General features: G+C 35.6%; 1 protein-coding gene across 3 annotated transcripts in view; it reads right to left on the bottom strand.

The window, feature by feature from the left end:
* Positions 1-13,963, bottom strand: part of LOC150109868 (N-fatty-acyl-amino acid synthase/hydrolase PM20D1-like) — a 230,874-nt gene that overhangs the window by 197,790 nt on the left and 19,121 nt on the right. For all 3 annotated transcript variants that reach the window (XM_090397063.1, XM_090397055.1, XM_090397070.1), the window contains exon 2: positions 5,800-6,032. In XM_090397063.1, the coding sequence (XP_090253189.1) occupies positions 5,800-6,032 (233 nt within the window). The remainder of the gene's footprint in view (positions 1-5,799; positions 6,033-13,963) is intronic.

Below are 13,963 nucleotides of genomic sequence, written 5' to 3' on the forward strand. Positions count from 1 at the left end.
CAATAGATAATGTCTATTGTTATGTGTGAATTTAACATCATGGTCTATAGATGTGATACATCATGGTCTATAGATGTGATACCTACTTATCAACATCCAACAGTATGGATTGGTGATTTTAACAGCCATCATGAAGAATGGAAGTACCGTGATAACAACGACTGCGGTACTACCCTCATTAAATGGGCAGAAATGAATAATATACACCTTGTATTTGATGCCAAGGATAGAAACACCTTTAGATCATCAGCATGGCAAACAAAGTCTAACCCGGACTTATGTTTTGTTTCAATAAACACAGAAGGATAGCCATTACCAGCAAGACGATATGTAATTCATACTTTCCACACAGTCAACATCGACCGGTGTTACTGGAAATTGGTTTGACACTACCTATAGCAAGATCCTTTCCCCGACCGCGTTGGAATTTTAAAAAAGCAAATTGGAGAAATTTTGCAAATGAATTGGATAAATGTGTTTGTTGGATACCTGCTAGAGTTGCAGAGTACAAGAGATTTGTAGGAGCAATCATATCAACTGCAAAAAAATATATCCCTAGAGGTTACAGAAAAGATTATGTCCCCGGATGGAATGAAGAGAGTGAGCATCTCTATAGAGAGTTCCTGAAAAGTGAAGATGCTGAAATAGCAGATGAATTACTACATAGCCTGAACTCATCTCGAAAAACAAAATGGATTGATACGGTTGAAAACCTTGACTTCAAACGATCAAGTAGAACAGCTTGGAATCTTCTCCAACAACTATCCACAACTAATCTACCTAAAAGAAAAATCACAATTATCTCCCCTGAGAAAATAGCTAATCAAATTGTTAATATGTCAAGGGCACCTAGGGACCTTGAACATACCAAGAAAGAACTTAGAGCTTTAAAAACAAATGCCCCTGCTTTCTCACAATATGCCTCAATCTTCACTATAGATGAAGTAAACGCTGTCATAAAAGATATCAAAGCAGGCAAGGCCCCAGGCTTCGATAGTGTCCATCCTGAATTTCTGATTAATAGAGGGCTAAATATTATAAAATGGCTCTGTGAATTCTTTTCTGATATATTATTGACTGGCCGACTACCTAGATAGTTTAAGAAGTCAAAAATAGTTGCTATTCTTAAACTTGGAAAACCATCCCAGGAGGCAAAAAGTTACAGACCTATTGCTTTATTGAGTTGCACCTATAAAATAAATGTTAGAACGCCTTCTGTACAACAGATTGTCCATACCAATGCAGCATGTTCCGATTGAACAAGCTGGTTTTAGAGAAAAACATGGTTGCTGTGATCATGTGCTCACTTTAACATCATACATAAAAGCTGGATTTCAGAAGCAAGAAAAAACATCAGCTGTCTTTTTGGACCTAACAGCAGCCTATGATACAGTATGCTGTGAAGGTCTTATATACAAATTTCTTAGCATTGTCCCATGTAAACGGACTGCACTGCACACTTAATTTCCTCGATGCACACTGAACATTTCTTTCAAGTTATATTAGGAAATAAAATGTCCCGACAACGAAAACTTAATAATGGTCTTCCACAAGGGTCAGTATTGGCACCCTTACTTTATAACTTATACACATATGACTTGCCTACTACCATCTCACACAAGTTCTGTTATGCTGATGACACTGTAATTGCCATTCGTCACAAAAATATGAGTCAGGCTGAAAAGATCTGAAAACAATAGATAAATATTACAAAAAATGGAGGCTCCAGCTCAATCCAGACAAAAACAGAAGTATCAAGCTTTCACCTTAATAATAACATGGCAGATGTCACTTTACATATCTTCTTTGAAGGATGTTTACTACGACACAATAAGTTCCCAAAGTACTTGGACGTGACCCTGGACCGCACGCTCTCTTACAAGCAATAATTATGAGAATAATGTCTTTATGAGTAATAACAGTGCTAGTCTCATAGTAATGAAACTATTAAATGCTACTTCTAAAACAGAAGAATTCTTTCGATATTTAAAATTAACAAAAGTGACAAACTGGAAAATAGCTTTCAATATCTTATAATTTAATAATAATACAATTAATATAATCTATAATTAATATAATCTTTTAATATAATTCAATATAAGGAAAAGGTGGGGAGGATCCAGAGGCAAGTGACCAAGATGGTAGTAGGTCTATGGAATGGACCTTACAAGAACAGGTTGAAGATTTGAGGGTTACAGGTGGAAAAAGTTGGCAGGCAGAAAAGGGGTGATATGATTGAGACATTCAAATTACTGATGAGATTTTACAAGATTATTTCAGAGGAAATTTTTCAGAACAGGTTTGGTGGTGGGAGAACTAGGGGGCCCATCCATGAAAAACTGAGTAAGAGTGTAGTTGGCAAAGGTGTTAGAACTAGGTTTTTTGCATAGAGAGAGTGGAGAATGAGTGGAATAGGTTGCCAGAGTCTGTTGTGGGCACCATGACTGTGAATGAGCTCAAAGCAGAGAATGACAGATACCGTGCAAATGTTGAATAGTTCTTGACATGATGTTTAGGGCCTCCCTCAATGAATCTAAGGATTCCTCGGAGTTGCGCACACCATCATCATCATCAAATTCCTGATATGTACCTTCAAGAGGTGTACAGGATATGATAGTACTGCATGAAAAACTTACACCATTACTAACTTCCTATCTACAAATTTCCTCCAAATCAATCTATTATTTGTCAAGACTTCAACATTATCAGATCCTATATTTCTATCTTTTAAGGCACTTTTACTGTATCAATCCACCGATATCTTGGTCTTACTCTGGGTCTTTTTCCTGACAACCTGGCAAAGAACACTTGTTTTGCTAATCTTTCCTCTCTCATTCTGTTTAAGTGACCATACCACTTGAGATTAGCTCTGCTAATTCCTGGTTGCTAACAATATTAAGTTCTTCGTAACATCCTTGTTTCAATACATTGCCTCTCACGCCATCTGTTCACCCCTCTAATCTTTCTCAGGACCCTCACATCTGCAGTCTCTAGTCTTTGGTCAAGTGTTTAATTTCTAATCCAGCTCTCAGATCAAATAATCAGTGTTCAAACCAATTAAAATTGGTTTGAACACTGTCTTCTATATACAGCTAATTTACTGTTTTGACTAATTTCTCTCTTGTTCCAAATCAGTTGACTCCCTACCATACCAGCTTTGATGATTCTGTTGTCTATTTCCATACTTAATTTATCATCTTCACTAAAAATCCTGCCTAAGTAGCTGAAATGTTTTACTTGTTCTATAGGTTCTCCATTCAAAATGCAGTTGATATTTTCAATGCTTCTGCTTATTTTCATTGTCTCTGTCTTGTTATTGCTGACCTTCATATCAAATCTATTATTAAGAGTTATTCAATTTAGTCAGGGAATCTTGCAGACTTGTAGCAGATTTATTTAGAAGTATAACACCATCTGCATAGAGTAAAGAGCTGAGATTAACATCTCCAATTTTGATATCAGGTTAGATAATAAATAACAGTGGGGATAATGGGCATCCTTGTCTGACACCAGATTTAACATTAAACCATCTTCCTATACTTCTTTCAATTCTAACTGCTGACTTATAACTCATATAAAGACTAAGTATTGCTTGATATAATGCTCCATTGACACCACACAACTGTAGTACTTTGAACAGCTTCTCTCTTGGCACCCAGTGATACGCCTTTTCCAGAGCTACAAAAATTAAATACTGATCTTTGTTATATTCCCACGATTTCTCAAAACGTGAAAATTTGACCCTGACAGCCTGTATTTGGTCTGCAAAATAAATCATACCAGAAACACTCACAGTAGGGAAATACCTCTGTAATTCTCACATTCAGTTTTATTTCCCTTTTTATATATGGGTACTATGAGAGCTCTACTCCAATCATCCGGAATTCATCCATTTGTCGGCTTTCTATACAGTGCAGTCACTGTAAGACTTTTATACCTCCATACTTCAGTATTTCTGGATGAATATCATCTACTCTAGCTGCCTTTCCACATTAAAGGCTTTTAATGGCTTTTTCTACTTCAAACACGAATATGTATTCCTGATAACATGTCTGGACAGTGTCTTTCACCACTGTGCTATCACTGCTCATTTCATTTAGCAATTTTTCGAAGTAATTATTCCATACTTCAAGGATATCTTTTTCTCAGTTTCACAGCACTCTGAGCTGTGAAAATGAGCTTCTGAGCTTCTTCACCAACCTCCAGTATATCTTGCCACCTTTTTGATGTTTATTTTCTATGTTCTTCCCAAAGTCATCCCATGACTTCTGTTTAATTAGTTTTACAGTGTTTGGTTTTCTTACATTTGTCTCTGTATTCACTAAGAGCACAAGCTGACTTATTTGCCAGGAACTTTTGATATGCTTTCTTCTTTTCCTTCACTGCCTCTTTAACTTCCTGTGTCCACCATGGGGTTTCTGATTTTTCTATCCTTGCAGACAACCTCACCACATGCCTCTCTGGCTGAATCAATGAATGTTTTCTTCAGGATTTGCCACTGACTCTCAAAAGTTTGGTTACTGTTCCTAAACTCTTTTATTTTTTCTCAAATAATGTTTGTGTATTTTCTCAAGTAATGTTTGTCTACAGTTTACATCTGAGAGCTGCTCACCTTTTATTCGCTTTAAAACTTTCTTACATGTTCTTGTTTCAGTATGAAATTCAATTTTATCCTGCTCAAGACTAAATGGTGATCACTTCCAATTTTAAATCCTCTGTACACTCTAGTGTCCTGCACCTGTAGGAAAACATTACTATCAACAATAACATAGTCAATGAGACTTTTCTTATTCCTTGCCTCTTCTCTCCATGTAAATTTGTGCACATTTTTATGTTGGAATGTTGTGTTAGTGATAACCAGTTCATGTCCTGAGCAGAAATCTAACAGGTATTTGCCATTATTATTAGCTTTGCTCTTTTCTCCAAATTTTCTCAAAATATTTTTGTACGTCTGACAGTCATTTCCTACTCTGCTATTTAGATCCCGCAACAAGGACCAACTTTTCCTTTTTCATTGTGTCAGTTGCTTTCTCTAAAGCCTCAAAAAAACTCTTCCACTTCTACCTTAGCAGAACCTTCTGTGGGACTACACTTGATATTACTTGCCATCCAAGAAGATTAGCCTCATATTTTGTGGTCAATACTATAGTTACATTTCTTTTCCCTGATTGTCATTGCCTGAATATAACATATTGTATTCATTGCTCAGAAAAATCTCACCAGATTTTGTCTTTTTTGTTTCAGTCACCCCCATTATGTCTATCTGGTACTTATCCAATTCCTCAGCTAGCTCTATTTCTTTGCCATTCAGACTTCTTATGATGATAGCATCAATCTTGAACTCTAGTGATGAGTTGGGATGTCTTTCAGGATTTGTTCCAGTAGCTGACTTTTTGCTGTTCAAAAGAATCAAATAATAATAATAATAAAATTATTATCATTCGATTCATGTGTGCGTGCATGTGTGTGTGTGTGTGTGTGTGTGTGTGTGTGTGTGTGTGTGTGTGTGTGTGTGAGAGAGAGAGAGAGAGAGAATAATATTTTAATGCAGCACATGTACACCGCAGCATACACAAATGCTGTTTAAAAAAAAAAAAATTGATTTGGAAACAAATCATAATTTTTTCAGTTCACAAAAATTTCTCAATAATCTAAAATAGAATAATAAATACTGAACAGGAATATTAAGAAAATCAATAATTTTCATAAGATCATTAGTCTTCAGAAAATTCATACTATGGCACCTCATTAAAACAGAACAAAAAAAAATAAGTTAATAAATATTCAGATAATACATACCATTACAATATGTTTAGCATCTATGGTTCCCCTGCCATAGATGTATCCATCCTGTATGATACCTCCAAAAGGTGGAACTTTCCATCTTGAAGATTCAGCAGGTACCACATCTAAATGTCCAGCCAGAAGATATGGTTTAAGAGATAAGTCACTTCCCTGTATGCTATAAAGCAGACTAAGGTCATTTATTATTTCAAATGTAACCAATGAAGATGAGTGAACCTTTGGAAAACCTATATATATATATATATAAAAATATATATAAGATACTGATTTAATCATATACTGAATCACATATTTAATCATATTATGAAATGAATTACATAAATTCATTTCTGTATTTTGTTTGTAATTTCAATTTGCTTAAGTTAAACCAAGGTTTTCATTATAAATTTATGAGAACAACATTATGTGGTGCCAGAAAGTTTGAATACTGTTATTTCTGGTAAAAATGTTGATTCAAAAAATCAAAATGTTGATTTAGTAGTAAATTTATGAAGTCTGACAGATAAGTACTAGGACTAAATGTTTCACTAGCAAGCCATATTGCCCAGTGGGCACAGCATCATGCTTGATTGTATTACTATTGTGGTTTACGGTTAGCCCAAAAAATCAATGTATCGTTCTAAGCACTGTATTCTGATTCTGTGCTGAGAATTAGAAAACGTGCTAAGAACTCACAAATTGTAACACACAAGAACACAAATAACACTTGGTTATGTCACAAGGCATCATGTAAGTGGTCAGTCATTTTCAAGTTGGACAGACACACCGATGAGACCTGCTGCTACAAAGATTTAATGCATTTATTCAACAAAGAGGGCAAGAAGTAAACACATATACTAATATATCACTTCTGGTTACTGACATCTTCGAGACAGAATTATCAAAAGAACACATACACTACACAAATGAAGAAATAAGGACAAGAAATATGGGCATGGCTAGTTTTGTTATTATTTATGACTGAGATTATTGCCCAGATTCCTTATTTAAATTTGTAGAATTCTACAATGCACATGCCAATTCCAAAATAGTCATGAACTTCTAAAATTACTTCTTTCTAGAAATTCAGTTTATCCCCATCTCATAGCATGAGGATCTGAAACTGATAATTACTGTGATTTTTTAAAAATCACAAGGTGTTGTAAATTGATCATATTCCTTAATAATGTGTCTAGTTCCGAAGCAATTCCATGATGCAGTACAGTAGTCCCCCCCTTATCTGCAGGAGATACATTCCAAGACCCCCCCCCAGCAAATAATACAGACCCTATATATACTATATATATATACATGAAACATTTTAACCTATGATAAAATTTAATTTATAAATTAGGCACAGTAAGATATTAACAACAATAACTACAATAAAAGTTATATGAATGTGAATGGAATCCTAGCAACCTCAGCATACATTTTATTTATTTATTATTTTATGAAGTCGAGAACTTTCACCTTTTCACTTAAAAAGAAGCAGGTTTGGATTGCCAGCATCACTACTCTTGCACTTTGGGGTCATTACTAAGTAAATTAAGGATTACTTGAACACAAGCACTGCAATAGTTAATCTGATACTGAGAACTATACAAAATGGCACATAATTGAAAACTTATGAAATCTTCTGGAATTTCCGATTGAATATTTTCAGATGGCTACTAAGTGACTAACAGGTGGGTAGCATGTATGGTACAGCATGCATACACTGGACAAAGGAATAATTCATGTCCCGAGCAGGACAGTGCGAGATTTCATCACATTACTCAGAACGGTGCACAATTTAAAAACTTATGAACTGTTTATTTCTGGAATTTTCCATTTAATATCATCAGACATTTAATATTTAATACACAGCAAATATACACACACACACACACATATATATATATATTTATATATATAAACAGACAAAATAAAGTTAGGAAAGATTACCAGATTTAGAAAGTACTATTCCACAATACTACTTTCAACTAACTAGTATGAGGTGTAGATTTTTCTGAATTCTCTCGGAGATGTATTTTTTCTTTCCAGATGTTATAAGAAGTTTAGTGAATCATTTATAGTTATAAACTAGGTGGAATTATGCTGATGTTTTTTTTTTTTTTTCAATGAATTCAGTGAATTTTGATCAGTTTGCTTTCTTAAAATTCCATCAGTGTATCAGGGAAGCTGTTTTTCCCTGAGGACATCATGTGTGAAGTATTGGATGAGCTTAATGCAGAAATTAAGAAAGGTGGTAGATCGATCAGTAATGTCGGGTATGCTGATGATACAACACTCCTTTGTAATGACAAGGAAGAACTAGGGCAAATCCTTAACAAAGTTAATGAGATCAGAAAGAACAGCGAAATTCAGCTCAATCCTAGCAAGACAAAGTTTATGGTTCTCAAAGGAAATATAAAGAGGGAAGCTCCTGAGAAACATGTAGATTAACGGAGAAAGAACTGAGAAAGTGAGCAAATTTGAATACTCGGGCTCCATTATTATTGTGAAGAATCTGTTCAGAAGATATCAGAAGACTAGGAATGGCTAAAACAAAAATCAGAGACTTGTTTAATAGCTGTAAGTATAGATCTATCTCCAAAAGAACAAAGTCGAGGATTCTGGATGCAGTTGTTTTACCAACAGTGACTTATGGATGTAAGACTTAGAATCTCAAGAAGTCTGGAAAGAAAAGGATAGCTGTTTTTGAGATGTGGTGTTACAGAAATCATTCTGAAAGGTGGTCAAATAGATAGGTGCTAGAAAAGATTGGCAGAACTTCAAGGCTGCTTAAAGATATTGACAAAAGAAAGCTGAAATACTTTGGAGACACTGAAAGGATGGAAGGAAAACTTCTCAAAACAGTAATAGAAGATAAAGTTCCTTGAAAAGATAAGGACTGATGTGTGGAACATCACATAAGAAAGGAGTGATGTGTTGATGTTCAGTGAGTAGATGGATGGCATATTTTCTGTCACTGCTTATCTCATTAAACAATTTTTCAAATTAATTACTCCATCCATTCAGAATATTTTTCAATTTTTATGTCACTTGTATAATCTTTGATTCCTTTTATAATATTCTTTTGGTGATTTCTATGTTACATTGCCTTACACATTATCTTTATCCTTGACAATGCATCAGCAACTGTTAGGTGAAATATTGGAATAAAAGTATCAATCTTCTTTTTTACTTCTGTGTTGTGAATTGAATAACCACTAAAATTATTATTATGCCTTACCAGTCTTCTAATGACTTGTTTTACACAAGCTACTTTACTTAGCATAACTTTCTTACATTTTTCACCTATTCTTTTAAGACACATACCTTGAGAGAATAAACATCTTGGATTGTTTTCAATAAGACTGCATTTTCAGCTTTTTAATTTTTTCATGGAAGTTTTTTCACTTGTGGTCACAAAGACCACACCTGGATTATTGTGCACAGATATGGTCTCCTGGGTTCCAAGGGGATAAAGAAGCTGTGGAAAAAGTGCAAAGGAGAGTTACAAAGATTATATATGGATTATGGGATTTAGACTATGAGGACAGATTGTGATAGAATAGAGGTCTATAAACTTTTGAATGTGTTATAGGATATCATCTGATGAAATTTTCCGTTATATGGAAAGTGGGGAGAGAACACAGGGGGGGGGGCACATCCATGGAAGTTAAATTTATTTGAAGTCAAGAAAGGGGTAAGAGCTAGGATTTTCCAGAGAGCAGTGAGTGCATCTAATCTAGTGTGAATGAATTTAATGGAAGATATGACAGCTGGTTTGGGTAATTTATAACCTCCCTCAATGAGTCTTTGACTCCCTGAAAGTCTCAGATAATAATAATAAATTATTATTACTATTATTATTTGTAATTTGGTCTATTAATTGCATGTTCTAACTGTCCAATAATTCACAATATCCAATTTCCATATTATGAAATGTATCCACATAGCTACTTGAAACTACTATTCAAGAAAATTACATGAAAATTACAATAAATTTTTCAACAAATAAAACGTACATTGGTGTTGAAGTTATCGAGCAGGGAAACTAATATTGAAAAGGTTGAGTGTAAGAGAGAGAAACTTTAGCACTGATTGTGTATTTATTGATCCTTATAGGCAGAATAAATTTCAGAAGAGAGGGGATAAAAATCAGCATAGGACTACGGTAGTTAGTGACTTATATATCAGTTCTAAAGCCGGTACAAGATCTAGAGAGAATCTGCAATTTTTGTATACCAATGCTAGAAGCATTCGAAATAAGAGAGAAGAATTTTTGGCATTAGTCAGTGAAATCTCACCAAAAGTTGTAGGCATTAGTGAAACTTGGCTGTCAGCAGAAGATGTGGTCACTGGAATTGAATGTGATGGGTACAGTATTTTCAGGAAGGATAGAGAAGATAGAACAGGAGGAGGAGGAGTACTGTTGATGATAGCTGATGTGTTGCAGCCAAAGAAAGTAGTATATCATGATGATAGACATGTGAATGAGAGTTCATTTGAGGCAGTCTGGTGCGAAATAGTGACCAACGCAACCAAATATACAGTTGGATGCTGCTATAGGCCAGGGAGTACGGGGGGAGATATTGAATTCATGCATCAGCAACTTAGTGCAATGAGTGAAGGCTTAGTGATTATTATGGGGGATTTTAATTATGGTGATATCAATTGGAAGGAGGAATTATCACGTAGCAAAAAGGAAATGGAGTTCATACATCTTCTATGAGATAATTACTTGAAACAGCACATAACTGAAGGGACACGTGGTGTGAGAGTGTTGGACCTGGTTATTGGTTCAGAGGTTATATGCATAAGTAAGGTGTCCTCGTTACCTCCAGTTGGTGAAAGCGATCATGTGGTATTGACTTGGGAGGTTGCAAAATCTGTGGATTTTTCTATTAAGAAGGGGTATGTACGGAACTACTACAGGTTAGGCAATTATAACAAGCTTCGGAGTGAGCTTGCAGCCATCCCATGGCAGAACATATTGCAAGGAAAAGATGTTAGCAGTGCTTGGGATAAAATCAGCGGGTATCTGAGGAAAGCAATATCAGATTGTGTCCCCATGGTCAGGAGGTCAAACAAGGCAGGCATTAGATGGATGAGCAGTAGAATCAAGCTTGAACTGCAAAAAAAAAGAAAATGTTATGGAGAATTTACAAGGAGAAAGGCGATCAGGACACCCATGAGCAGTACAAGGCTCAAGCTAGGAAGGTTACCAGCATAGTAAGAAAAGCTAAATCAGATTATGAGAAGACCTTAGCCAAAGAGATCAAGGGTAATCCCAAAGAGTTCTTCCGCTATGTGGCAAGTAAGAGGAAGAATGACTTCGGAAGGATAACCTTAGTGGGTGCTGATGGTATTGAGGTGACAAAATCAGATGTAATAGTCGAGTTACTGAGTGATCACTTTTCAAAAGTCTATAACCCAAGTGAGGATATCTCTATACCTATAGCAATACCTAATGTGAGAATTGAAGCTAAAGAATCAGAGGTATTAAATATATTGCAAAACTTAAATGCAAACACTGCGGTAGGCTTAGATGGAATATCAGCTCGGGTGTTGCGTGAATGTGCAAATGAATTGTCAACCCCTCTTACCTGGATATTTAATTTAAGTTTGAACTCTGGTATGGTCCCTAGGGAGTGGAAGTTAGGCAAAGTGGTTCCTTTGCATAAGGGTGGCTCTAAAACTGCGGTATTGAATTACAGACCAATCACCATCTCAGGAGTAGTGGTAAAAGTATTGGAAAAGTTGGTTAAAGACAAAATTCAAGAATGGGTGGATCAGGATATGATACTTTATAGAGGCCAACATGGTTTTGTTAAAGGTAGATCCTGCCTTAGCAATCTATTAACTATTCATAATAGGATAACATCCGAGTTGGACAAAGGAACTGGCTACACAGTGGTACTTCTGGATTTTGATAAGGCTTTTGACAGGATACCCCATAGAACACTGTTACGCAAATTGGAGCAGATGGGAATGGATATTAAATTGGTGATATGGATAGGAGAATGGCTCAGGGAGAGATACCATAAGGTGGTGTATGGAGGAGCAGAGTCCAGAATGAGGCAGGTGACCAGTGGTGTGCCTCAGGGCTCTGTGCTTGGGCCAATGTTGTTTAATTTGTATATAAATGATATAGGAAACGGCTTAAAGGGAGATATTCAGTTGTTTGCTGATGATGCAAAGTTGTGTAGTGCAATAAAAAATCAAGCTGATGTTGAAAGTTTGCAGGAGGATTTAAATAAGCTGGTAAAATGGGCAAAAGAAAATGGATGTCAGTTCAATGTGGAAAAGTGTAAAGTCATGCATTTTGGGATTAAAAGATTACCAGCTGTGTACTACATCGATGGAAAGGTACTCCAAGAGATTGATGAGGCTAGGGACTTAGGGGTATTGGTAGATAGGGAGATGAATTCAGAGGACACATTGCCAAGGTGTCCAAGATTGCACATAGGATTACTTGGTTGTTGAGGAACACACTGACATCCAGAGATAAAGAGGTTATTATTCCCCTTTATAAAGCATTGATACTTCCACATTTGGATTACTGTGCTCAGGTCTGGTCACCTGGATTCCTTGGAGATGAGGAGGCTGTGGAGAGGGTTCAGAGAAGAGTGACCAAGTTGGTGAGTGATATAAAAAATGCTCCCTACATTGATAGATTGAGAGCTTGTGGATTGCAGAGATTGGTTGATAGGCGAAGAAGAGGGGATATGATAGAAACATTCAAATTACTAAAAGGTTTTTATAGGATTGATGCAGGGGAAATGTTTCAGCTGTGTGATAGTGATGGAAGAACAAGAGGTCATCTCTGGAAATTAAAGAAGAGTGTGGTTAACAAAGGTGTCAGAACAAGGTTTTTTGCCTGGAGGGTGGTGAATGAGTGGAATTCATTGCCTGACTTAGTTGTGAGCTCTTCGTCTGTAAATGAATTCAAGAAGAGATATGACAGATATTGTTTTGCTAGTTTGGGTCTCCCGCGATGAGTCTACTGACTCCATGGAGATACCCGTAATAATAATAATAATAATACATGCGACACGCATATTATATCATTATATCACGCACAATGATAACTTTATATAATTTTTAGAATTGTCGGTTAGTTTCCTAGTTTTTGTTACTTTCTATTGCTTACCAGTGTATCCTTTGAAAATGCTGACAGATATCAGTCGGTGAAACGTCGGATATTAAACTATTATTTACTTGACTAACATATACAGAATTAAGTCTTTAATTTACTATTCAAGAAGTTTATCTTCATTTTTAGTGTTGAATACTATGACTATTCCTTTCTTTCCCTGATCACCATTGCTTGAATATAAACATCTTAATGCTCAAAGTCTATTTTGGTCATATTCATCAAATAAACACCAATTATGTGAACGTGGTCATTTTGCAATGCTCTTCTGCTATCAACCTATTTTCTGATGATGTTTTCTTAGTCAACTGTTTAGTATTTTCTGTAATTCTCTCACAAAAAACAACAATGCCTTGTTCAACTGTGTGCTGCAACAGCCATTACATTATTTCATCTACATCACACAATTCTCTGTTTCTGCACTACGTCATCTACACCTAATACATGTAATTCTGTCTATTAAATACATGTTCTCTTGGCCAGTTTGCCTGTTTGCAGGATTAAAACATCTAAGTTTCTAGAAGGAAAAAACTGTACTATCTCCAAATGAGACTGCTAACTCACCTTCATCTGAAAAAGCCTACATTATCCTGCTTCAGTAATTTATTCACATTTTATAATAAGGTGAGAGCAGAAATGGATAAAGGAAATGGCTACACCATAATACTGCTGGACTTTGCAAAGGTATTTGACAGAATACTGCAAGAAAAACTATTACATAAGTTGGATGACTAGCAATATAAAGCAGGAGCAGCAAAAAAGAAAGCATGTGGAAGGAATAGAAACAATCAGATGATTAACATGCCCATGAGCAGTATAAAGCACAAGCAAGAAGGATAACTAGTATGGTAAGGAAGGCTAAAGCAAATCTCAAGAGAAAATTAGCTAAGCAGGCCAAATTAAATCCACAAGTCAAGAGTTTTATTTTATTTATTTATTTATTTTTTTTTTTTGCTGTGTATCAAGTAAAAGAAGGAACGATTATGGTAAGATAACTTTACTCAGTATTGATGGTCAATCAGCAAGGGTATA

The sequence above is a fragment of the Typopeltis vanoorti genome, chromosome 1 (assembly GCF_054136105.1).
Source record: "Typopeltis vanoorti isolate ZY-2024b chromosome 1, IOZ_Tvanoo_1.0, whole genome shotgun sequence".
Lineage (NCBI taxonomy): Eukaryota > Metazoa > Arthropoda > Arachnida > Uropygi > Thelyphonidae > Typopeltis > Typopeltis vanoorti.